The sequence below is a fragment of the Netta rufina genome (genome assembly GCF_964035555.1).
Source record: "Netta rufina genome assembly, chromosome: 3".
Lineage (NCBI taxonomy): Eukaryota > Metazoa > Chordata > Aves > Anseriformes > Anatidae > Netta > Netta rufina.
In genome coordinates, this window is record NC_140125.1 from 2,917,901 (window position 1) to 2,945,007 (window position 27,107).

The window sequence follows — 27,107 nt, forward strand, 5'->3', positions numbered from 1 at the left end:
AAAATTCCAGAAGGAGAAGCAATACACTAGGAAACTTCAATCAGGATTGGTTTTCTAAGGAACAGATAAAGCACAAACTCGAGCTGATACAACAGCTGTAGTGCCAATACAAAGTTACCTGGGTAATTATTCAAGTCACAAATTTTGTAAGAGGAGTGACAACAGCAAATGGCTAAGCAAGGCAAAGAATACAATATTTGGTTAATTTTTCCTCTGGCAAATTAGCAAGGTTCTTCTCCCCTCACCAAATCAGCAGCATTGACTCAATAAGCACTGCTGAGGTTTTGTTATTTTATTAGTGATTCCTGGGCTCCTTTCCCCTATCCTCCCTCGCCTTTGTCACTGCCCTCCTAATCAAGTTGGTGTACAGGGCCAGGACACAGCAGCGCACAAAGTCTGCTGCACATTAATTCTTTTTAGTATCTGAAGCTTTAATTCCATTTCAACACCATCAAGCACCTAACTTAATAGTGTTTACTTGTGTGGGCGCAATGAGGTGAAGGGGTTTCTTCATGCAGCAGTCTCTGCCCTCCTGCCAGTCTGCTTGGCTGACCTGCACCGAGTTCACCGTGCCAGGTAGTGCTTTCCTCTCTTCCTGCAGGTGAAAAAGACAAACTTTTATTCTTAATAAAAAAAGCGGAGGGTCTTACTAAACTTGCATGCAGCCCCGCAGCATTGGCTTTGAAGGAGCAGCCCTTCCCTGACCCGTTTTTATCATCCGTCTTCTGCCTGAGCCACCCCGCAGAAAGGCTGAAAGACAGCTTTAGTTATTTTTTTTCATGTACCTTTTATTATTTTTTTTCAATTAGTTTTTATTTTTTTTTCCCAATAGTTTTTTTTTTTTTTAACACGGCTTTCTGCCAGCCGAAGCTCAGCCAGTGCCTCCCCTGCCCCGCGCCTGCGCGTGCCCGCCCCCAAGATGGCGGCCGGCGCTGCCGCCCCCCGCCCCGGAAGCGCCGCCGCCGCCCGGCCCGTTCCGCTCCGCTCCGTTCCTCTCGGCTGGGCTGCGCCTCGGCTCGGCGGGCCGCCATGGGGGTGCCGGCCTTCTTCCGATGGCTCAGCCGCAAGTACCCCTCCATCATCGTCAGCTGCGTGGAGGAGAAGGTGAGCCGGGGCGGGACGAGACGGGACGGGACGGGACGGGACGGGACGGGGCCTGCCCGCGGGGCAGCGGCCGTGGCGGCCGCGCTGTGTGGTAACCGGCGGGGGCCGCGGGGCCGCCCTGAGCGCCCCCTGAGGGCTGTGTAATTTTTAGGTCTTTCTAATTGTTTTTGTTTGTTTGTTTGTTTGTTTTTGTGAGGCTTTTTTCTCACTTACTGGTCTTTCTGCAGCCTCCTGTCTGTGCTTTTCTCTGTTTTTTTTTGTTTTTTCTTTTGAGTACCCATCAACACAAGATGTTGTGACTGCATCCAAGATCAACACAGGTCTGTACTCTTGAGCCTGCTGCTGGGCTCGTGTTGTGGCTTGCACTTTCCCGCTGCATCCTGCCCTGCCCTGGGAGAGATGTGCCTCTTATCTGAGAGTTACCATACCATGAGGGAGATAGAAATGTGCAGGAAAAACGTGGTAAACTATGTATTGATACCGTTTTTTGACTTCGTACATTACGTGTTTGTCTTAAGCAAGGTTTCAGTGTATCTGAGTGGCAGGCCATTAAATCGTAGTTACTGTTCAGCTCTTGTTGTAGTCATGGTGTTCTTGCTTTTCAGGTTCAGGCAGGGAAACATCTGCGTTGATGAAATGCTGCAGCTCTTTCACAGTTAAAACTGTGAGTTACTCTTTATCACCAATGCGGCTTATTAGCTTGCCTTAGCAGAATGTGTGAAGGTGGTTTCACCTGCAGCTGGAAGAAATGAATTTGTGACTGGTGCACAAGTGAGGTTTGAGGAACTGCTATAAAAAAGGTGGTTTGTTTGCTGACGGGTATTGCTTGAGAGATGCTTGTATGAATGCTTTCTCTGGAATAGGCTGTTGGCATCCAACAGTGATGGCTGTGGCCACTTTGGCCAAGTCTGGTTTTCTGTGCCGTCTCAGATGTCGTCCATTCTGAGGATCCAGGCTCAAGGAGACAGTGCTGCGTGCTTGCACGTGCTGGGGAAAGTAGGTGGCAAGTGTGTAATGTGGAGTCGGACCTTTATTTAATCAGAATTCCTATGATGGCCAGGTAAAGCGAAGGTGTGTGCAGAGGTGTTTGGAGTATGTTTTTGTGCGTCTTTTTACTTCTAATAATCCAAATTATAACAGCAAACATTCTTTATTAAAAGAAAAGGGAAAAATATGGCAAGTCTTTTGAGTCAAATAGATAGATGATAGTGGAAGCTTCAGACAATGATGTCTCTATCTGTGTTGCTTTGTTCCAACTTAAGAGCATGTTGCATTTACAGCTAGGAGGGCTCGTGAATACCTCACATTTATGAGACCATATATGAATATAAAAAGTTGTAATAAATTTGAGAGTTGACTAGGACCGCAGGGAGAAGCTGTAGTTTGTCTTACTATAGAGGAATTTAAATTTCTCACACAATGTAATCGTTCCTATGTGTGTTTTAGGATGGCTTTGAAATCCTTCTAATCATAAATTTTGTACCTCCTGATAGCTTCTCTCTGAAATATTAAACAGTTGATCCTCATTCTCTTACCTAGCTAGATCATTCATTTTTCTTAAATCTGATTAATCTTTCTTAAGCTGAGCAGGAAGAATAAGAGGAAGATCTTGAAGATAATATAAAATCTAGGAGATCCTTAATCAAATTCATTCAAGCTGCATCTAAAGTATCATATTTGAAGATCTATTTTCAGTCATTTCAAAAGCAGCTGTAGATTAAAAGTGAACAGTTTAGTTATATCACTCCCAGATACTTAAGTCTGTTGCATTAAAAAGCTGATCGGTTTTGAGCGTGTAGTGGCAAAGTTGCTGACATAACAGTATGCAAATGAAAACTGAATGGTTTTCGAAACCATCTGAAAGAGATCAGACTTATTTTGCTTTACCTTTAAGACTGAAAATAGGACCTGTGGAGAGGGCAATTTTATTTTCCATATCACATAGTTGTAAGCCTTTGATATCTTCTGAGTCACAGTTAGCTTTGGCAAGAGGTTTGATGAAAGATCAAGTAGAACACAAGACAAGCTGCTTGTCCTGTTATCTGATATAAGTGAGAATGAATACTCTTCTTTTAGAACTGTAGGTCTGGGTTGCCCAGAGTGACTTTATAAAAGCCATAAGCTGCGGTATGGTGTTTCCACTTGACAAGTAGTTTCTGCTCAAGCCAAGGGTGTTTTTGTGTTTTAAGAAGTTCAGTAACATGCTAACATGCTTTTTTTGAATTCTGAAGGATCCAAACAGTGGTCAAGATTTCATCTGTAGGAATTTGACTAATTTGAATGAATGATAGAAGAAAGATGTGAATTAGCATGAACTTTGTATGTCTTAAACATGAAATAGAGGTACTTAGTGTTATTTAAAATCAGCAAAATTGCACTGGAAATGTTGCATACTTCTTCAACTGTGAAAACTGTAAATGCTGAATAAAGACTTTGGAGGTTTAACTTTTGCCTTTTATGACTGGAATAAGTTCACCTAGTTCTGCTCCTACTCTAGGCAGGAAGACTGTAAGGAAACTGGTGCTATGGCCTGCGGGTTTTAGCTTCTGAATGCAGTGGTTGGAGCTCCCTCCTAGAGATGTGGGGAGCTCAGTACTGTTAGAAGAGCAGCAAGTCTGCGGGTGGGGGTTAAGAGGAAGCACTTGATGCTTGCACATTGGCTGTCGATGGGTTTCACCTCAATAGGAGAACCAGTTTTCCTTGTGGCCTCATGTAGTTCTCTGATAGTTGCCTTAACATAAAAATAGACACTATGAAATGCGAACTGTTCTAGAGTACTCTGCATTCCAACTTTGTCATACTTTATAACCTTTTCCAGCCATGACTTCTTTAAAAATGCATTTGACTTTATCTTGGTCACTCACCTCTCTTCGCTCCCTGACGTTACTGGTGTTCAGTCTGGTGATTTATACCTTCTGCTGTAGTACTGTGAAAAGGACAATGCAGAATTGCTCATAATTGCTGTGCGTGTTGCTAACTACTTATTGACAAACAAAACCAAACACACAAAGAAGTGTGGCGAGGAATCAGAATAGAATGTGATTGCTAATCCACTGTGAACAGAGGAGATGGATCTCACCCGTGTCTCCAAGCTTATTTTTTTGACTTCTTGGGAGAAGGGGATGAGTGCTCACGTAGGTATTATAGGTGCCAGTGCTGATCTCTGCCCAGGGCTGGTTACAGAGACTGTTCTCTTTGCCAAGACAGTTGCTTTTTGTTGGCGTGCCGGCATGAATAAAATAAACTGGTATTATGTTGACCCCGCCTCTCCTTGAGTAGTGGGATCATTTATTACTTCCTGGGTGTTCAGCTGAGATTAATTTTCTCTGTATTCGTAGATTTACCACACTTAGTTTCTTGCAAGCATTCAAGAACACTGAACAATTCCCAGAATATAGATGGCTGTAGGTGTTACTGTTTAACACTGAATTTGATGTTTGGCATGTAGCAGCCTCGTAGTACAAAATGCACTAACGTAAGGAAAGAGAAGCATTAGAGCTGAAAGTTGACCCACTTTCAGAAGTGGGAAGTAAAGACGGGGATTTATTTAGCATTTCAAATATATCCATGGACAAACTCAGAGTCAAGAATTCAGAGGTTTGAGCACTTCAGTGCATTTGATAGCCAACAGGAAAAGTAATATGTATATATCCCAAATGGTGACTTTTGTCTGCTGGGATCTCCTTTCTATGTATAGCAGACTCCGGGGGAAAAGAAAATGTTCTTTTCTTTTGCTCATCAGGATGTACTGATACACTGTTACTTGCATAAGCTTGTCATGTCATCTGCTTCACTCCAATATGCGGTCACTGTTTTGGCTGCCTCCCCCTCCCCAGTTGTGTCTGTGAATTAAATGTTGGATTGCAGTGAGGAAAGACAATGGTACGAGTTTGTTTACGTGTGTCCATCTGGAAAATTGAGTGTTAAAAGTAAGAAGATTTTTGACATTTGTTGTCACATTAACTTTAGAGCATTATATTAGAAACTTTGAAATCCCTTTACTACATTTTGAGGGAGTCTGTATGGTTCTGGTGATAAAAAGAATTATTTTCCTGGAAAATGCAAGGTGTGGAAACTTCTTGAAACAATATTTATAATACATGCTAATCAACAGGTATGAGCCAGCTCTGCTGTAGTTCATCATAATGCCTTCAGGTCATGCTAATTTATAAAGGTCTTAAAACAAAATCGCTTTAATACTATAAGTGTGATACTCCAGGTAATTATCTTGTGGGTAGTTTGTTGCTGTCTTTTTCTACTGTTCCTGAAGTAATCAGCTCCTGTGTGTCCGTACATTAGTGTTTCAGTTGGTTATTTTTTGCAACTTCCATAATTGAGTACTAAAATAATTGTTTCATCTGCTTTCACAGGCAAAAGAATGCAATGGTGTCAAGGCTTCAATCGATACAAGCAAGCCTAACCCTAATGAGGTTGAGTTTGATAATCTATATTTGGACATGAATGGTATAATTCACCCTTGTACACATCCAGAAGACAAGTAAGGCAGTTTTTTGTATCTATCTTTAAATAGGAATTATTCATAGCATTTCACGTGTTAAATGAAATAATCTATGTTTTAGGCCAGCGCCTAAAAATGAAGATGAAATGATGGTTGCGATTTTTGAGTATATTGACAGGATTTTCAACATTGTACGACCAAGACGACTTCTATACATGGCTATAGATGGAGTAGTAAGTATTGATATATGTATATAGTTCCTGGTAATAGCTGTTGTCAGCATTAGGATCGATGACATCTGCTATTATAAGATCCTTTATGAAATAGTTTCCTAAAATGAAAAACTATAAGTAAAACGTGCTGTTAATTAGATTTAGGTGAGGGTATTTAAAACCATTTGTGAGTTTTGTTGTCTGTGGGTTTACCTAGGCTAACTGATGTAGTCTATTGCAATTAGAACTTTGCTTCTACAACGCAGGAAAATTCCATAAGACGGTAACATTGCAACTATTTCTTATCTTCCTCTATTCTATGGCTTTAGTAATGATTTATGCAACAGTCTTGTTGCATAAAGATGAAAGGGAAAGACCAGAAAACCATTTAAGCACATGCACTTGAAACAGGCAGTGACTTAATCATGCTATGGAGTGTTTCACAGGCTAGCTTTACCAGGACATTTAAGACTATCTTTTTCCATACCTTTTCCCTATCCCACCTGGCATATCAGTTGGTCTGATGAAAGATGCCACCTTTTTGTAAAACCTTCACTTTACTGAATTTATCTCTATCCAGACTGTGTTGTCTCAGTGAAAGACACCAAAATACCCTAGCAGACTTCTGGTAGGTCTGCTAAGTTTTGGCTGTTTGTCTAGGCTTTGCAGTTTCTTCAAGGTAAGATGAGCATTATTAAATAGAAAGATTTTTACTTGCATTCAAGTGCAGGAATTAGTGAGATATTTGTCTCTATAAAAGTGATCCAAGCTAAATGTTGGTGTATCCTTTTAAAAACCCCAACATACCTGCATTAAGTAATAACTAAGTACCGTCTGCTGTAGTCTTTTTATTTGCAAAAGAGTCACGAATACAATTTTACGAAATTATTTTTGGAAAAAGGGTTATTTAATAAATAATTATTTTCAGATACGTGGCCCTGCAAGGTTAATTTGTTCTGTGAAGGAATCTTTGAATTCTTGAGCACTGTGCATTTCTGAGATGGTGGTAAGAGATGTGCATACTGCTGGGTTTCCTCACTTAGAAGCTGAAGAAATGTATTTTAAAAAAATTGTCCAGACCCCTGTCCTGCCATATGAGTGTTAGTAGTGGTGACAGGGGAGTGAGAGAACAGAATCCCAGTTTCAAAAGACTTGTCTTAAAAACCAGAAACAACCAGAAGATAGAAAATACTTGGCTAGATGCAATAACTGACGCATTGTGGTACCTGTTAGGCTCCTCGTGCAAAAATGAATCAACAGCGGTCAAGAAGATTCAGAGCATCAAAGGAGGGCATGGAAGCTGCTGAAGAGAAGCAAAAAATAAGACAAGAAATTCTGGCAAAAGGTAAAGCTGTGACCACATCTGGTGTTTTTCGTGTTTTTTGGTTTTGAGTGCTTCAGTAAAGGGTTGTCTTGCTCCCTGGATATTTACTAGAAGAAGAAGGGTATAGTAAACCTATGGAAGGATGGATCTGTTCTTTTCCAAAGTTAAGATCCAAGATAAGAGTGACATCTTGTTTTACTGTCCCCCTGCCTGAAATAGATTTGTGTTGAGTGTTTTTATTTTTTTTTATGGAAAAAAAAGAATGAACAGAAGAACAGGGATAAATGTAGTAGTGGGACACTAAACAAAACTCTTAATAGAAGGAAATCCATATCGTAGGGCTTAACAAAAAGAGTCACAGCTTAAAAGTAGGGATCGTGAAAATAGTACGGCACAGGAATAATGAATGAACGGCAAGCAAGTGTAGTTACTTGTCAGAGTGGAAACTGAACTCAACAAGGGAACAAAGCACAACTTAAGAGTGACAGTAGCATGACTTGAATGAAAGCAGTGTGTGTAACTGAAACATGCTGGTTGGTTTGGAGAAATTAATTCAGGTGACTGTGTAGGAGGAATGAATATTCCAAGTGAGAGGGCCATTGTGTAACCTAAGTTAGAAATAAAAAAGGGAGGACAAAGACTTTTAACGCTTTTTCCTGTAGCATTTCTAGACTATGAAGGCCCTTTATGAAGCTCAGAGATTAAAGAAGTTGGTGTAACCTTGTTTGGGACCCCAAGTGAATAGATAGTGGAAACATAGGGGAGAACAAGTAAGAAAATTTCCTAATGTTTTATCTCGTTTAGCAAGTTCAGTTTTTTTGAGACTTCTTTCATGATTTTCGCTAGAATAGGTAGTGAAATCGCTTCTCTGAAGCAACAAGCAACATTTATACATGTACGAGTATCATATTTTAAGATGAAGATAATGTAATGGTAAGAGCTGTTTTGAAACAAAGTAATTTTTCACTAAGTGTTAATTGTTATCAGGGAAGCGTTCAGGGTTTTTACGGAAGTAAACCAATATCGAACACTCAAAACATTTTGGCATGATAAAATGTCTTTATTGCTCTAGGTGGCATTCTTCCTCCAGAAGAAGTGAAAGAAAGATTTGACAGCAACTGTATTACCCCAGTAAGTAATCTTGCACTTTAACCAGCAATTGCCAGTGTCTGGATGATGGCTTAATTTATTTTCTTCCGTCACTTTTTAGGGAACTGAGTTTATGGACAATCTTGCTAAATGTCTCCGCTATTACATTGCTGACCGTTTGAACAGTGACCCAGGGTGGAAAAATTTGACAGTAAGTTTCACAATTTCATACTTAAGGAACATTTAGGTGATCTATCAGGCTATGTTGGGATATGATTGAAGAATATAAATTTAACAGATTTATCTCATCTTCTGGCACCATTGTTATTAATATTGGGCAAACTTGCACATTTTTCTGGACTTCAGGTATTAGGGTGAAACGCATAATACAATCTAAAAGCACCATTTGTTTTGATTTCATTTAAGAGCAATGAAAAGATTTGATATGGGGAGCTACAATTTGATGTAATGGGAGACAGTGTTTTAGGAATACTTTGTCATCTTGGGGACAAGTGTCAAGATCCACCGTATATGTGTTCTTTTCACTATTTTTAACTTGTTTGTTACCTCGGACTACATTTTCCCTATTATTCTAACGATGGGCAACAGCAGACGATCAACTTTTATGCTTTCTGGACTTTGAGATTCTCCCCTCTAGTTCCTCAACAACTCCACCCACATCGAGTTCTGTTTCTGACAACAGCCCTGTTTTTGCTGATTTGTACAAGAGGACAGAATAGTTAAATGCAGATGCAGTGGTCTCTTATTTTCTATAAGTTGACTGTAAAAGTGTTGTAATTAGAGAGCAGTTGACTTAATTCTTTCCATCAGACATGAGGTTTTAAAACCCTAATGTCTAGTTCAATTGCCTTAATAATATATCAAGAAGCTAATGATGTGATAATTTCAGTGGTATTTGAATCAACTTGTCAGCTTCATCCTAGAATTAGTAGAGGAAATGAAGGTCTATTCATTCAAACTCTTAAATAACTTATTTTTATATCATAATATTCTAGTTGACACTACAAATTAAGATTTCAGATATTTGTAAATCGGATTCAGTATAAAAACTAATTTTTATTTTTTTTAACTGTGACAGCATAAATTGTTTACCTAATCTGTAAATCTTTCACAGGTAATTTTGTCTGATGCTAGTGCTCCTGGTGAAGGAGAACATAAAATCATGGATTATATTAGAAGACAAAGAGGTAAACTTGAAATAAATGTGATAGTTTTGTTTTAAACTAAGGTATTGTTAATAATTTGTCTTACATGACTTTGGTTCGCTAAATGTAATTTTCTTTTGTATAGCTCAACCAAACCATGACCCGAATACTCATCATTGTCTGTGTGGGGCTGATGGTGAGTTCATGGCTAGCAATGTCTTATCATCAAGAGACAACATAAGGCAGCTTAACGAGTTGGGCTGTAGTGTCTAGGCTTTCATTTGTATTTGTGTACCTAAGCTAATTAATCTGTTAATTTTTCAAAAACTGTGTAATACTTGGGGAAAGATCTAGCCCTGTCCATGAGACTGAAGGGCCAACTTTCACTTAGTTGTATTTGTGTTCACGCTTGCTTAAATTAGAATGTATTTGACTTAAGGCTTTTTCTTTTTCGAAAGAGCTAAACTGTTGATCCTTCATTGTATTTTACTCTTCTCTTTTGATTGGTAGCTGATCTAATTATGCTCGGTTTAGCTACACATGAACCAAATTTCACCATAATTAGGGAAGAGTTCAAACCAAATAAACCCAAGCCATGTGCTCTTTGTAACCAGATGGGTCACGAGGTTAAGGATTGTCAAGGTTTGCCTAGAGAAAAACAAGGCAAGGTAAGAGTTTTGATATTTCTAGAAATTCTTCTAATTTGTAACCAAATTTATGCATTGAGATCCTCAAGTTATTCTTGCTGTCAGTTTTGCAATTTGTCAATACAAATTATGTTACTGGAATTACCTGGATTTCCTTTTATATTAATAAATAAAGATTGTAGTTCTGTAGTCTATAAATACTATGTGGAACTTAACTTCCTCACTTGTATTGGTTTGCTTTCTTTTTCCTACTCGTGAGAGAAAGCAATCAGTCACTTAACAGATACATAAAGTATCAAGATACATTCTTGCATAAGAACTTGAGAACCTGTGCTTATCTCTCTCTTTAAGTTCCTTTCAGAGTAAACTGTAAAATTGAGCTGGTTAAACGTTAAAGTGAGCTTGGATGTAATGCAACTTTTGCCTTTTACTGTAGCATGATCAGTTTGCAGACAGTCTTCCTACTTCTGAACAAGAATTTATCTTCATCCGATTATGTGTTTTGCGAGAGGTATGTTGATGCAGTTACAACATCTGTTTTGTATAAATAATGTTTTTAAACTCTATGCACAAAACTTTCTGATGTCTTTTGTGTGTGTTGCAGTATTTAGAAAGAGAACTCACTATGGCCAGCTTACCTTTCACCTTTGATTTTGAAAGAAGTGTTGACGACTGGGTCTTCATGTGCTTTTTTGTTGGAAATGACTTTCTTCCTCATCTGCCATCTTTAGAGATCAGGTATACACAAATGTGTTTCACTTTTCTGTATATATAGTACAAGTATATATACCATATATGTATATGGTATACATATGTATACCATATATAGTATAGGTACTGTGGTTTTAAATGTCAAGTCTCATGCTTTTGTTTGTTTGTTTTTAGGGAGGGAGCAATTGATCGCTTGGTTAACATATATAAAAATGTGGTGCACAAAACTGGGGTAATTTTTTTCTCTTTTTTAAATATCTGGGTGCTTACCACAAAAATTGTTTAGATTTTTAATCATTTTATTTTGTATTTTACAGGGCTACCTCACAGAAAGTGGTTTTGTCAACCTGCAGCGAGTCCAGATGATCATGTTAGCTGTTGGAGAAGTTGAAGATAGTATATTCAAAAAGAGAAAAGATGATGATGTAATTTTCTTGTTACATTATAAGAGTTTCTTTTTGTTTTGTTTTTTTTCATGACTTCTGTTAGGCTGTGACATTTCTCTAATAGAATATGAAAAAAAACCCTGTTATCTCTAGTGACTTCGTCTGTATTTGAAAATGAGTTGAGTGCTTCCAGTTGATTTACTTTTTCCTGGACTGCAGGACCTGTTTTTCTGGTTGCTATCCCAAGTAACAGCAAACTGAAAACTGTATGTGAGTTCTGTTACTGCCTTGGACTTCTTGAATAGCTGCTGTGAACACTAAACAAGGAATTATTCTGTACTTTGCTGCAACCTGTGGAAGAGCAAGCAACAGGCAGGGGTGGAGTACTAAATAGTAGTTCAAAGTGCATTCTTGCCTTGCAGCACCTCCTGCCATTTTAAATGTGTTCAGAAATTATTTGTCTTTTGGTCTGCCTCTGCAAACTTTCTGTGCCATTTTTGGCACATGTATTTTGATTGCAGTGTATTCATTAAGCACAGGATAAAGAAAATTGTCTTTACTATCCAGTCAAAAAATGGTCTGCCAGTGCTGGCAAAATGTTTTATTTATAATCGCCCCAGTCTATGCTACTCTTGAAATAAAAATGCTGATTTGTTGTTCAAGTTCTCAGTATCTTTGGTTCAAGATCTTTCCTTGTGCCTCATCTTTTCCCCTTTCTAGAACTTTCTCGTTTGTTTGGTTTTTTTTTTTGGCAACTGTTCAAGTCCAGACAAGGAGCTTATGTATGTGTTACCACTTAGAGTCCTTTGATACCTTCATGTCACCTTGAACTTAGTCTAGTACCTAAGCATAGTAGGTGATATAAATCAATCAAAATTATGGGGCTCTGAATAAGCACCTACTCTTCACCTTTTTCTGTAGGTTTTCAGTGTAAGGTAGAAGTTTCTAGCCCACTTCCATTGGATTTACAGATAAAAGAACTGATCTTTATCTTATTCAGAACATTACTCTAAACGTTATGGTGGTCTTGTTGGTAAAGGATTATAGTATCTTTCCAAGAAATCTGTATGTTTGACTTTATTTCTCTTTATTCTTTACATAGGATAACTTCAAAAGACGGCAAAAAGAAAAAAAAAAAAGAATGAAGGTAAATTGATTTCTTTCACAGTGCAGAAACTTAGGAAGAATTAAAATATGTACTGTAGAATATGTTGAAGCTGCAATTGTAATCGTGATGTTTTCTGGACTGTGTAAACTAATTTTTAGTGTTTTGTTTTTTTTGGTGGCTTTTTGCAAACTGGGGCTTTGAAGGAATTGTGTATTACAGGTTTCTTAAGGGGAAGGAAGGAGAGAGCTGAATATGTTGGCTGATACCTGTATGTTTTGTCCTTCAAGTGTACACAGTTATGCACTTTCATTATGACTTAATGGTTTAACATGAACACTGTACAAGAATTGCTTTTCCATGTTTTGATAGAAGTCTTCTCAGCAACCCTGTTGTTTAGGCAGATAGAGTATAACGTAAGAGTTTAGATTTAAATATGTATACCCGTTTGCGTTAAATTGGTTTGTTTGGTTAAAGACACATTTCTAACAGAAAAAAAAAAAGCTTACCCCAGACTTATAGTTACCCATTCTGCCTGCAAGTAAGTCAGTGTTGCCAAATATCTCATAAATGTAATAGAGAAGCATTAACTGTTGTTGGAACATTTGCCCTTTCTGATCCATGTAAGCTGAATTCTTTAAAATTGTGATTGGAAAGATACTGAGTTTTCTTTTATTCGTGAAGTGTTCTGATAGTTTTAAAATGGGTTATGGTATGTTTGGTTCAACATAGGTTTTCTCTTGGTTAGGATATTCATGTAAGTGCAGCTTCCAAAATTTTCAAGGTGCATGATATACCTACGTGTACTCAGAGTACTATAAGTATTCTGTATTTATTTTTTAAATTAGGTGTTTTCATATTATCCCTGTTAGAATGAGAGAGGTTATGCACTTTGCATACAAAGAGTACAATGTTCCTAGTAAGCCAGATGGAATCTCACTTCCCGAAAAAACTGCCTTTCAGCCCAACTAGAACATTAGCAACAAAAGTGTTGTTTGTTTGTTGTTTTTCTTTCTGAAAGAGATTAATAAATCACAGGAATGTTAGGGTCTCACGTGTCATCTTATGTCTGGCTAGGATTGTTAAACATAACTAATTTAAACCGAACTGAGAAATGTGCTTGTTTATGTAAAGTACTAATCTGAAAATTCTGAGACATGACCATATTGCTGTGGAGATTACATTTCTTTTTCAGTATTCCAGTATGTATTTATTTTTTAGAGGGATCATCCTGCTTTTATTCCCGGTGGTCAGTTTTCCCCTCAAGCTCTGGGAAATCGATCCAGTCCTCAAGCAATCAGTAACCCTAGACAAGCTGCCTATGAGATGAGAATGCATGACAGACCGAATTCTGTAAGTAGAAGTTTAAAGGTATTTATAAATAAAAAGGAAAATAATTATATCCTGTGTAATTCTGGACAACGTTTTTTCTAACCTGTCAGGTCATCTTGAAAAGCGGACCAAGAAATATGTATTTTTCAGAGAAATGGCTTTTAATACTCAATCATTGTGAGACTACTTAAATAAAATGGTGTTCTTTATTTTAATGTTTGAAATAGTATTGCTCATTAAGTCGTTAAGGGAATGCAGATGTGGGGTGAATGCATCTGAATCAAATATGGTGACTACTCAGCAAACCACTTTGGCATTTGTGGAGTCAAACCTTCTGAGAATATAGTTTTAGAAGCTTCATCAGTAGTTTTGTGCAAGACACAAACTGATTCCCTGAGCTGGAGATGTTCTTTTAATACATATATTTTCTGTTTACTGCTTTTGGAATTTGTGACATCTCTGCACTCTGACCTGTTCGGTTATTAGTTTTCTGTTGGGACTTCCTGCCTCTCAGTACTGTGAAGAAATAGTAAAACAGGCTGAGAATTATTGAGGTATAGCTTGAAGCTGTTCTTTCATATCCAGACTTGCATGCTTGAGAGGACGTATGTGAAATGCACATAAAATGTGTGCATTTTGTTTGTTTCAGCGATTGATGTGTGTATAAAGAACTTGTTTTAATCAGGAAACTGAAAGACCAGTATGTACAAAAAAAGATGCAAGCTGCCATTTACCAGTGTGTGCACAAAATATGGTATCATTCCCCACCATGACTTTTCTCCCAAGCTGTATGTCTCCATTATATTTCAATAAGTTCTCAGAATTTCTAGTATAATAATAATTTTCAGTACCTTTTTTTTAGTAAGAGCTTTAAACAAAAAATCAGTCTTCAATAATAAACATCTGTCTCCTAGATCACTTTTAAAGAGTACATGTATGTTTGTGTACATATATAGGTAATACCTAATTTCTAATACCTTGGAAGGGTATCAGAAGGCGATGGGTAACTGGAAATAAGTTCAATGCTCTGTTAGCGGTCTCAATTGTTATATTGTTATTAAAGTTAACATTCTTTCTGTTCATAATTTTTCATTGAAATACTGAACGTATTTCTGAGAAAAGGCTCTTTTCATCATGAAGATTTACTTTCTGTCTTTTAAGTCTGAATAAATATAATTTGCTTTATTTAAAATACAATTTCTGCTGTTCTTCCCTTTTTAATCTTGAAACTTTTGCACATGGGTTAAGCAAATCAGTTCTTTTATGGAATCTATGTACTTGTTGAGGTTTCTTTTAAAATGCCAATTCTTATTTTATTGCAGCTATTTATCTTCACTTTGTAGAACTGAAAATGGCAGACTTTTTTTTAAGACTATCATATTAAAATACATAAATTTGAAAGGAGGTCAAAGGATCAGTTGTGAGAAAACAGTATTTCTGCCAGTTTTGAATTACAACCAGTATTTGTATGGTACTCTGCATATGCATTTTTCACTGTCACTGCAAAATGAAGTTGTAACATGAGCTGTAGGACTAAAGACAACAGTTGTATTACAAAATTGGAATATGTCAGTGGAATGTCTTATCATTTTATAGTCTTGTTTGTTTCATCATGTTTTTTTTTTTCTTTCTAAAATACAATGAACTTTTTGGCTGTATGAATCAGCACCTGCCTTCTAATAGAAAGATGTGTTCTTTTCTTTTGCTGCTTGGCTTCATAGCTTAAGGATTGTGTTGCCTTGATTTTTTGAGGAACTAAAATGATGAGTGTGATTTTTCTTTATCAAATAGCTGTTAATTTTAACTTGAATTTAAAATGTCTAATAAATCCTTCCCCTCCCCCCCCCCCCCACTTATTTGTCATAATTATGACCCTAGACAACTTCATCTCCAAATACCAGTCTCAATTCTGATGGCTCCCCATCCCCGGCAGGAGGAATTAAGCGAAAAGCTGAAGATAGTGACAGTGAACCTGAGCCAGAGGATAATATCAGGTGAAGCCATTTTTTGTAGCACTTTGTTAGCAAATTGCTGAAATAGATGCAGTCTAATTAATGCCATTTAGCTTAGAGCAGCAGTGCCTTCAGATGCTTTTCTATGATCTTTTTATCCACCGGTAATTAATGTGGAGGGTTAGAATATTCAGTGAATTCCAGTGAGATGTGTAAGCTATAGCTGTTAAATCTAAGTATCTAGATTAGTATGCGCGCAGGTTTTCATCCTGCAAGCCACTACTCCCTTTGAGACCATGCGCTAGATTGGCTAGACATCCACTGTTCAGCTTTGATTATGTGAGCTGAATGCCTCTGTTTTCAGGTTGAATTTTTGAACTGTTTAACCCATAAAATTCAGTTGCACTTTCATGTGCAGCATTATTTATTTTGGCTATCACAATAGGTATTCCTCCATCTTTGATTAGTAGCAAGCTCATTTTTGGCTGCAATAAATTTTAAAATATTGCTCCCTAGATGATTAAAGGATAGGAATTTTAATAGAATTAACTGACAGTGAATTACCAGTGAGTGTAAATTTATCAAAGGTTTAAATCAGGCTATTACCCTTTAAGTCAAGGGTGAACACCTTGTAATCTTTGTTGAAGTTGCTGTCCTGATAAATGCAACCGGTGGATATTGTATTCTGTTGAGCCAGGGGACATATTTAGTCATGAGAAAACAAAAAGGGTTACTTCATTGTGAAGTACTGATCACTAGTGTACTGTAGTGTTGTCATAACATTTGTTGCATCTAGCCAATTTGATCTTCCAATAAGATAACCTGGCTGTCATTCCTATTTTACTTATTATATATACAGATCTGAATGAATGGGTTTTGTCATTGTGTTTTCTATATTGATCAAGCAAAATTTATGTCTAATATCAGAATAAATGTTAGTGTCATGTTTTGCATTTGAATTTTAGAAGAGATGCTAAAAGAAGCTTTAACAGTGTTTTATTTGTTCATTTTAAAGCAACTAGCATGAGTGAATTGTGGGGATTTATAAGTAGTAAATTTTTTCACAAAGGTGGTACTGACAAGCCAGTGGATATACTACATTTATCTGCAATTTTTTAGTTCTGCTATAGCTCAGAATATTTATTTAGATCCTTTTCTGATTGAAAAATACTTATTTGATTTTCATTGTATTGGGAAATGTTAAACAAATGAATTTTCTTAGACTTTTAAAAGTGTGATTTGTATCAAGTTGTATTTAGATGAGGGTGGAAATAGATTTAAAATAATCATTTTCAGGTTACTAAGTAAAAATGAATGCATAAGTGGACTGGATACAGAAGTTGTTTACAAAAATACCTTTTGTAATTAGAATGACTTTAAAACTAGCCCAAATAGTTCTAGTCAGCTAGCAAATTTGGGTGTTTGCTGTATTGTCATCTTACGGAAAGGATTTTGAAGCTCTTGTAGGAATCCAGCTGCCAGGGAACTCATAGAGTCTTCTGCATGGACTGCAGATGTTCCTGACTCTTTCCTTAAAGACTTCAGCACAAGCAGCTCTTGTCCTTGCTTGTCTGGCTATTTGTCTTAAACTCTTGAACATGTCCCTTGTTTTTTCTACCTCCTCATCAGTTTGAGCCATCTTTGAGCTGGCTCAGGTTGAATATAAGTACTATCCCTGTCCTGGTCAACCAGCTTGAAATGGAAGCAAGGAAAAGATTCTTTCTGCAAAACAGATATGCATCTTGGGCTGGTGTTTTTTGTTTGGTTGGTTTGTTTTTTAAATAAGTTTAAAGCAACCTTTGTTCACTTTTAAAGGCTTCATATACTATATCTACTGTGCTATGAGACTGTCATGCCTAAGTTTGAGCTGACCTGTCTGAATTACATACAGAATCTGTAGGACACATGTAACCTGACAGGTCAACTCAAAATTAAAGGTGCAATAATGACAAATTTTGAATTGCTGAGAAAAAGATTATACATAAAAATGAAAATCATTATTAGGGCATTATCTGATTTAACCGGTTTGTAACTTGCTTTATTATAGTTCACTTAAATACCGAAATTCACATGCAGGTTGAGATGCGTGTATAAAATGCATGCACCACATGAAAAAAAAAAAAAAAAAGATAGCTTTGTGAGGAAGGCCAGTTTTTGAAGCATGACATTGTGGTTGAAACAAACTTTAAGTAGAGCTTAATCTGTCATTTAAAACTGGCTTTGTAGATAGCAGTTTCTAAACTGAGCCAGAATTTCCCCCAAGATTTCTGTGTCTGTTAAAGCTAACAAATGGATGTTTTATGTCCATGTTAATAGCTTCTTGCCTGTGGCACAGTTGTTCTCAAAATTCACATCATCTCACAAACAATCAGGAACACGGTAGTTGTAGTGAGCTGATAGGTGTCCTAGGAAGAAAAGCTTTGTAGTCTGCAAGCGGTGATGCCTGCTGCTGCCCATGACATGCATTCCCCCTGCTCTTTTTTTTTTTTCTTTCTCCTAGAGGAGCCTCGGGTATATATTATCATTACTTTTCATAGTATACTTTTTCCTTGAAGTGTGGCATTATGTTGTGTTAGAACTGATGAGGGATTCAAATGCTTGTCAGTGATGAGCATGCAGTTGTTTTCCGTGCCCCATCCCTAAGTAGACATAAGGGGGAGCTGTGTGAAGTGTGATAAATAGTGTCTGAGACTGCGTTTCTGACTCCAGTATCCCCCTCTGGCATGAAAGATTGAAAATCCCTCTGTTAAAAGGCACTCATCTAGTGCAAGACAGCAAGCACCGGGTTCCTGAGTTGCAGATAATTCTGCTGGTAGTCATAGCTTGTGTGAAAAGCAATAGAAAAGTTGGTGATTATTATTAATAAAATAATAATTTGGTTACTGGCCCTCTTTCGCTTGGGAAGAGTAGTAAGAATAGAGGTTAGTGTGGCTGCAGGAGATTAAACCACCTTAGATAAGGAAGAAGAAGAGTGTTTTTGTTTCTAATGGAAGAGTTGAAGAGCAAAACTCAAATATGAATTTTGGTAGTAGATTCCTGATAAGGAAGATGAAATTATGGACTAGGAATAATAGACTGAAGAATTTGAAGAATCTTGACAGTAGCACCCTCATTTTGAAAATGTACTCTGCTTCTAACTAGGACTTTGAGGATGTATTTGTCAGGATGATAGCTTCAAAATTTCTGTGGATTTTCCGTATGTTAGCCATTGGATTCTATTATCTTGCTGCTGAGTATCAGTTTTCATGCTTTCATTTAAATCAGTATTAGTATAAAAGTGCGATTAAAGTAGAGAGTTATTTTGCTTTAAACTTTGATTTAGAAATGTAAATTGACATATATTAACATGTATTGACATCTATTTATATTTATTACACAGGTTGTGGGAAACTGGTTGGAAGCAACGCTACTATAAAAACAAATTTGATGTTGATGCATCTGATGAGAAATTTCGTCGTAAAGTTGTACAGTCCTATGTTGAAGGGCTTTGCTGGGTTCTCAGATACTATTATCAGGTACTTAAGAATTTCTTCCCTGGAACTTTAGTTTCCTTTTGTGTCTGCAGCCTTCCTCTTTTCAGGAAATAATAACTTTTCATTGCTTATTTTCACAAAGCAATCATTTTCTGAAGATATAAATGCATTCCCATTCTATTTGACACTTGAAGTTTGAATGCAGTTTTTGTTTCTATCGTACAGTAACAGTTTCTTAGTTTATTAAGAACTGATGCATGTTTTTTCTTTGCAATACATGGCTGGTGAAATCGCAATGACAACGAGCAAACAAAGGACAATGCCTGTGAAATCCTAGTAAGAATTTTGAAGGAACAGAGTCATGGTCTTCTCCATAGATTGTAATAATGTTCCATGAAGTGCTTTGTGATTGAAGTAATCTGTATCTGATTTAAATCTTTTGATAATTGAGATGTCAGATTGGCAGGAGATTAGTTAGACGTATTGGCGTTTGTTGCACTGATGGTTAATAACTAGTTTCGTGCTCTGCGAACAAAGTAAGTTATATTTTGTGTGTGACCTGGGAATAGAATGTGCCAGCAAATGAAGTTTATCTGTCTCAACATGGTGTGTAGTGTGAATGCAGTGCCTTGCAGACAAAAGTGCACGCTTCTCATAGGCAGCTCGTACCTGTCTGACTTAAAGTACAGGCGGGGCAAATATCTCACATGGATGCAAAAAAACATAGTTTTATATAATATGATTTTTTTCCTTCCCTTGGAACAAAAAAGGGGGCATTCTTTTCTCTTCTGCTGTATTTATCAGAGTTAGGGCTCTGACTTGCATGTTGTGGTGGATGAAAACAATAGAGCTTAAGGCTTGCAAGTTTGTTGCAGCTGATCTGCAGGAGAGCTGAATTTAGCTGTGCACATCCTTGAATAGCTCCTCTGGCCACCTGGAGTTAGTGGCCACCTTGACATGCAGAAATTCCCATGATCCTGCACGCAGTTAAGGTCTGCTGAAAGCTTACTGTGTTCCTGTTAATTGTGGCAAGATGTATTCCTAGAACTCTATACGTGCCCGTGTGTCTGAGTTGTGTAAATAGATTAGCTATAGATGTCTGCTGGAAAGCTGTGAGTGCAACCTTCAGTATTGCAGTGGTTAAAAAAGAAACAAACAAACAAAAAACTGCAGAAGACAGTGTGAATTATAAAAGAATTTGTGAGTAGATGTTTGTGAGAAAATACTTATGAGATCAAAATATTTACATTCATTTGAGCTTTGTAAAAATTAAGGTTCTTTTATTCAAATGAGTGTGATATACAGTCATTGCTCTGTGTTGAGCATGCCACAGCCTAGTGTAAATATCATGGTGTGTTTTTATAACTGTTCAAACCTTGGTACTTCTGAGAGACTTGTGTTTTTAAATGCCACAATGCTTTAAATACAGGAGCTGATAAACTGACAGATACCCAAACTTAAAACAATACAAGCAAGTCCCTATGCAGTGTTCCCTAGTTTAACACATAAAACCCATGTAGTTAATGAGATGTATGTGGGTGACTCCTTGTTCTCCGGAGTTTGTAGATGGAAGTAACTGATACACACAAGGATAGATTATTATAGCTGCAAAGAAAATAAATCAGTGAGGTTGATAACTTCAAGTTTCATGCAGGACCACAGTGCTCTCAAGAAAATTGAGGAGGAGTGCAAATAAGATCTCAAGGAAAAGTGGCTGTATAGAAGTATTTCTGGTTGAGTGAAGTTCCAAAGGAAAACTTGAACATACACAAATGTTTAAGGCTTTTTACTGCTTTGCTTTGTATTCAGATTACTCTAAAAGAAGGCAAATCTCTCTAGACCTTGTTAAAAAAAAAAATAAAATACATTGCTGACTTAAAACAGTGTAGCAATGAAATGCTTGCATGTGCTAGCTATACTTGCTGAACAGAGCTATGTGTAGGCAAGATTCTACAACCTGCTACAGGTGGGCAGTCAGTTGTATCAATATGGAGCAGCAGGCAAATCACTTTTGGCCCCTATGGAAGTTAGATTAGCAAACTGTTGGACTGGGGGAATGTCAAAACAGGTTTGCTTGATTTTTGTTTTTGTTTGCCATGGTACAAATTGCTTCCAGTATCCACTGTTCATTGTCCATAAAACGTCTGAAAGAATGTTATGTGCATTTCTACTCCTATAAAAAGCTAATAACATAGAACATGCACCACTAGTAGAAACATCTGTTTCAGGGGAAAAAGATTAACAAAAAGCACATATCCACCTGGCTTCTGAAACAGACTGAAACCACCTGAGGAATTGTATCTGATATTAAAGTTGCTGTAGGTTTTTACCAAAAACATCACTGGAGGAGCCTCATTGACATTTACTTATTCAGAATTGGAAGTCAAAATAGTAGGCATTGTTTCAAGTGCTCCTGCTAAGATAGCTAGCTGAAAAGGTGAAAACTTGACTTAGACCTTGTAGAGCCACATTTCCTTTAAAGTGTGTTGTGTTCCGATGTGTTTGAGTTGATTTTTTTTTTCTTCTTTTTGAGGATTATTTTATGACTTTGAAGTGAATGCACTTTATATTTACCAGTATTCAAGACGAAAGAGTGAGAGGGAAAAGCAAAATATTACCTCAAGTGCTTGTTAGTGTTTTTACTGAATAGAAGAGTATCAGTTTAAAACAATACTTTCCAACCTGCAACTAATGCTGTTCAGATGGAATGCAGTCTACATCGTGTGAATGTCAGGTTTCTCTGGTCCCTCATATTCCCAAGTTAGCAGTGGGATATAGCTTTGAAAAATGGTAGCGCAAGTTCTGTGCTGCCAGAAAAGTACCTCTATTCCTGTTGAGACCACTGTAATGGCTTTCTGAGTTGCACAATTCTACTGTTTATATAGTTGTGGAGAACTTGAGATTCCTCCTCTGCGTTTCTGTGTTCTGAGATGTGCCAGCAGCTCTACACAACTTGAAAATATGTCCAGTTGCTGTAAGCTCCTTGACTTAACCCCAGGGGCTGGTTAACTGTATGGATAGACTGTGTTTTCCTGCTCTTTGCAAGACACTTGTTTGATTTTATTGGATTTCTTGTGCGTGTGTGTGTGTATGTTTTTTTCTAGAGGGGGAAGAAAAAAGCGTGAAGTACGTTACAGTGTCCTGAAGTTAAGGTTAAGAACCTTCTGTAAGGTGTTTTGTGTTGTTATGGTGCTAGGTCTGTCTCTTTGGCTGTCTCCCTTAGTGACTCAAACCTAGCACATAGCAAGAGTACTTTGGCAGAGAAGTCAATCTGCTGTTCTGTGCTGCTGAGGAAATGCCTGAGGTCTCCATTCACTGTCCAGTGATCTCACTCGCTCTAATCTGGCTATGAAAAGTTAAGCCCCAACCTGAAGTCCAGAGTACCTTTAGAGGCAAGAGCTCTTTCTTTTCTAACAACGGGGATTCCTCTTTCTCCCAGTTGACGCTGGGTTAAATTTTGTCAACTTTAGTTACTGGGCTACATGATATTTTTTTTCCTTTTGCACTTTTGATTTGCCTGATTTTGCTTGTCTTGTTTTGCTGTCCTAGGGTTGTGCCTCCTGGAACTGGTATTACCCTTTTCACTATGCTCCATTTGCTTCTGACTTTGATGGTATTGCAGACATGCCCTCGGATTTTGAGAAGGGCTCAAAGCCGGTAGGGCATTGTTTATTCATTTATGATTTAACAGCTCATTAGGAATGTCCTTCATCAACCTGATTACTTTCAACAGTTCAAGCCTCTTGAACAACTTATGGGAGTATTTCCAGCTGCAAGTGGAAACTTTCTGCCACCAAGTTGGAGGAAGCTCATGACAGATCCGGTAAGAATCCTTAGTGTATTCCTCTCTGTAAGGCATCCTCCTTAGCAAAGGGTCAGCTAACACAAAACTAAGTACAGCTACATAGCGAAGCTTCATAGTATTCTGAGCCAATTTCATAATTGGTTTTAATTATTTTTTTGTTTGTTTTTCTCATATACAGGAATCAAGCATAATTGACTTCTACCCTGAAGATTTTGCTATTGACTTGAATGGGAAAAAATATGCTTGGCAAGGTAAAATTTCAAGTTGCTTCTTTTGAACTACAGTACGCTGACCTTAGTCTTAGGAATATATGTTTTAAAAAAAGAAAAAGAAAAAAAAAAAAAGGAAAAAAAAAAGAATAAAATGGAAAATCATCCTAGTGAGATAATGACACACAAAGTAGCAAAGGTAACTTGTGTTACTTGGTGTGGGGGAGATGTATTTTGCAGCAGGCTTATTTTTAAAAAGAAATTTGTGTGAAGAACAAATTATGGTTGAGTAACTGATTTAGGATTGGCAATGATTAGTAGTAATTTTAGCAGTCATTCTAGATCTGTTAATTTGTCCTGAACTAGATTAATCATTTTTCTATTTTTATCAGCCTTACTATGTAATTGTCTCTTGTCTCCTTTGCATTTAATTAATGGATTTTATTCTGTTCAATCAGTGGCTCATTAGTACCTTGTGAAAAATGCTGTGGGGAATGTAGAAGTATTTGAATACATACAAAGAATGAAAAAATAGATACTGTATTTAATGTGGTCTCGTCTTTTAGAGAATATTAGTTTTAATGAGCTGCCAAATTTTCTACCTGGTATGTAGCCAATAGTGTAACATCTCCATTAGGTGTATAAATAATGATTTGGGCACAAACTGAAACACACAAAATTCTATCTGAACATATTAAAACACACTTGAGGACTTCAAACACTGGAACATGCTGCCTAGAGAAGTTGTGGAATCTCCATCCTTGGAGATAATCCAAATCCAACCGGACATGGTCTTTGGCAACCTACTCTGGGCCCTCTGCGACCATACTCGAGCAGGGGGTGTTGGACTGGATGATCTCCAGAGGTTCTGGCCAACATCTGTGATTCTGTGGTTCCTCCTCTCCCAAATCCTCTTCTGCCTTGAAATAGCCAGTCAGATACACTAGTGCCTTATTCATGATAGTGTTCCAAAACCAAAGAGAATACACCTAGGTATTAAGAGATGTGTGTTGCTTAGCAGGTTTTCCCTCTGTAACTTGAAGCCCTTCCCCTAGGTGTAGTTCTGGCAACTTTCCTCAATCCTTATGTCTGGTTATCAAATTTACAGTTTAAAGCGGTAACGTTTTAGATAGCTTCCAGTAGCTTTTGGTAATCTGTGATGTTACTTTTGATTAATTTAATGCTTAATTGCGTTATAAACTTTTTCTAGATTGGCATCTGGAATTTTCATGTTTAAGTGGCAGTTGTGAAACAAGAAATATTTTCCAAGCTAGAAGTATCTTGATTAAATATTTTCTAGTGCTTTTGATGAAATGTTTGAAGATCTTCCTTTTAGAGTTGTGATTATGCTTCTAAAAGCTCACCATTGATCCTTTTTGTAATCTCTGGAGTTAAGAACGCTTCCCATTTTGTTGTCATTCTGCCAGTGGGTTGTGAAGGTGAAACTAAAGCGTTTTCTAGGGTAGGCTTATTGCTGTTTCCCCTCAGTAGTAGTTATGTTCCAGCTGAAACTTGAACTTGGCTGTGGTCCGGTGCTGTCTTTGATAAAGCAGTAGTCAGTCAGTGTGGAAGTTATCCTCCTGAACTTGGTGATAATGAAGAGCAGTGCAGCGTTCTTGCTTGGTGTGGTTGGCAACAGAAGTCTGTATGGCTCTGCGCCTTGCTTCACAGTAAGCTAAATAATATTCTGACACGTTCTGTCAGTCTAAGTACTGACTTCTTTAATGCTTTTTCATGGTTTCTTCCAACCTGCTTTTGTAAGAGAGGTAACAAACTTAAACGTAATGTGTCATTACATTTAAAAGCCAAGTTTTTGGTTACACCCCTTCCTTCTTCCACCTGCTCCAGGATAATAGTATAAGTTTTAATAAAGCCATGTGAAGACCAAACTTGCAAAACAAAAGTGGTGCAGGCAGACCAAGTTGTAGATAAGGAATCCATGCCTGTGGAAGTTCAGAGTCTCCGTGAATGTTATGTAGCGGAGTTTAATGACAAAGGTTTCTGAGGTCTGCCTGCTGGTGTAGAACTGTTACTAGATGCAAATAGGAAACTGTGAATGTTATCAGTAGGAAACCTTTGCTGTCATCTTGGTCAGATAAAGCTCTAGTGTTTATGGTAAGGGAAATAAAGTAAAAAACTAAAATAATGACTCCAAATTCCTACCTTTAGTAAGGATAACAGAATGAAGTCTTCACAGAACTTTTGTAGTAAATTTCTTAGTGCTTTTTCAGCATTGATAATAGAAGAAGTATACTGGAGCACACCAGGGAAGGCTACTCTCCAGTTTCATCAAATGTGATTAAGAGTGGGCTCATAGAAATGTGAGATGTGCTGCTTAGCAAGGAATTGTGATCCTGAGAGGAGCATCCATGTTATTTCAGAGTTGAACTAGTAGCTGGTATGAATAGTCCCTAATGGATAATATAACGTGTCACCTCATCGCTGAGCTTCATGTGATTTCTTCCCATTATTGTCTCCTAACAAATTGAACAAAGTAGCATTGAATTATTTCAGGAGAGTAGCAAATGAGATAAATAGTGACTGTCCTAATGAGCTCATCTTACTCCTAAATGTAGCAGGTATGGGTAATGGATACTTCTTGAGTGTCTGGCCCGGACTGTGGAGAGGGAGGAGGAGAAGAGGGATGCTCAGATATAAGCATCCCCTTCCAACCTGTATTACTGCTGAACCACATTGGGTGGGTTTGTTTGTTTCTCCTAAACAGCTTGTGGGGTCACAAACTGAAAATTTAGGCTGTTTTTTCTGTGCTGATGTGACAGTTCTTTGTTGGGTAAAGAATTTATTGGGGCTCTCTGTCACATCTTTTCAGCGCTACCCTTTTAAGAGCTCCTGCTTATCCTTCCTGAAGCCATAGCAGCTCAGAATACAGCAGTTCAAAATCTTTTCTTTGTGATTTATTACAATGTCTTGTTAAGTTGAGATGTCTGAGCTGTCTATTTCAAACTTTTGCCAATCAGTCGTCATTTTGAGAACTTGGTATTCTGGGTGGTTTAAAGCAGCAGTAGTCTACAGAATGGTGAATCACACAGAGTATTGCACTGTGTAAGTAGCCTAGGTGGTTTCAAACGGTGGTAGCCAAAGCTAAATCCTGTGACAGTCATGCTTTCCCAACTTCCTGTGCTATTCTTTCTCTCCTATTTTCCCTTTTCATCCCAGAATGAGAACACTCTAGTTCATTTACTCTAATATAGCTTGATCTGTTATGGAGGACCACATATGATATTTATTCTTCTGAACAGTGTGTAGCAAAGATAACTTTCAGTGAGATGGTGTCACAAGTTAAGTGATTTTTGTAATGTCTTGACTTTTTCCACTCGAAAAGGAGGATAGTATTTTGTCTGTTGTTCTACTGCTAGATGTTTTAGATTGGGGATGAGGGATGGTTACTTCTCTGGGTAGGTTGTTGGGTTTTTTTGGATGCTTTTCCCTTAGAATGTCTCTGAGATGAATAATTCAATTTCAGCAAGCATGACAAATAATGGTTTGGTTTTCACAGGTGTTGCATTATTGCCGTTTGTTGATGAGCGACGCCTTAGAGCTGCCCTGGAAGAAGTCTATCCTGACCTCACTCCCGAAGAAAGTAAGAATTGTGATATGTTGTTGTGACTGTGGTGTATTCACTAGAACTTGTTCTTGCTACTGTTTCACGTACCTTTAAACCCTAAATGAGCAAGAATTGAATTATGTCAAGCTATATCCACTTCTCTGTGGATGGTGTTGGTAATTAGAATGCTCTGTGATGGGTTTATTTTTGTAACTTTCACTTGCTTTTATTTTAATGAAGTAGACTTGCATGAGATCTAACCTGAAAATTAGATGGCAGCTTAATCATATTAAAAGCTTCTACCAGTGTAGTCAAAGTAATTGTTAGATTAGTATGTTGGAATCAAAAGAATAAACTTGGTTTTCAAATTTAGTCATTTAGTGGGATGGCTGTGTCCAGTTACAGTATGCAAAGCTTGATGTTCTACTTATACAGACAAATTTGGGCTTCACTTTCTGCATTATGACTAAATGATAGCTGGTTCTTTTAGGTAAAGTGGTCTTTGGAGTTGTATATATTTTTTTTTCAGCCGATGTCTTTGTCTTTGTTCTGAATTCAAAATTCCTGC

The 27,107-nt window shown here is 37.5% G+C and overlaps 1 protein-coding gene across 1 annotated transcript in view; it reads left to right on the forward strand.

Moving 5' to 3' along the window:
- The first annotated feature begins 808 nt into the window (after positions 1-808).
- The window catches only part of XRN2 (5'-3' exoribonuclease 2), a 50,874-nt gene continuing 24,575 nt past the window's right edge, over positions 809-27,107 (forward strand). The window contains exons 1-21 of the mRNA XM_084283561.1: positions 809-1,104; positions 5,475-5,602; positions 5,685-5,796; positions 7,009-7,120; positions 8,172-8,230; positions 8,310-8,399; positions 9,324-9,396; positions 9,500-9,550; positions 9,865-10,022; positions 10,438-10,512; positions 10,606-10,739; positions 10,887-10,944; positions 11,030-11,137; positions 12,201-12,245; positions 13,425-13,556; positions 15,414-15,529; positions 18,867-19,002; positions 22,510-22,617; positions 22,694-22,783; positions 22,944-23,016; positions 26,492-26,575. Coding sequence (XP_084139687.1) covers positions 1,030-1,104; positions 5,475-5,602; positions 5,685-5,796; positions 7,009-7,120; positions 8,172-8,230; positions 8,310-8,399; positions 9,324-9,396; positions 9,500-9,550; positions 9,865-10,022; positions 10,438-10,512; positions 10,606-10,739; positions 10,887-10,944; positions 11,030-11,137; positions 12,201-12,245; positions 13,425-13,556; positions 15,414-15,529; positions 18,867-19,002; positions 22,510-22,617; positions 22,694-22,783; positions 22,944-23,016; positions 26,492-26,575 — 2,017 coding nt within the window. The 5' untranslated portion in view covers positions 809-1,029. The remainder of the gene's footprint in view (positions 1,105-5,474; positions 5,603-5,684; positions 5,797-7,008; positions 7,121-8,171; positions 8,231-8,309; positions 8,400-9,323; positions 9,397-9,499; positions 9,551-9,864; positions 10,023-10,437; positions 10,513-10,605; positions 10,740-10,886; positions 10,945-11,029; positions 11,138-12,200; positions 12,246-13,424; positions 13,557-15,413; positions 15,530-18,866; positions 19,003-22,509; positions 22,618-22,693; positions 22,784-22,943; positions 23,017-26,491; positions 26,576-27,107) is intronic.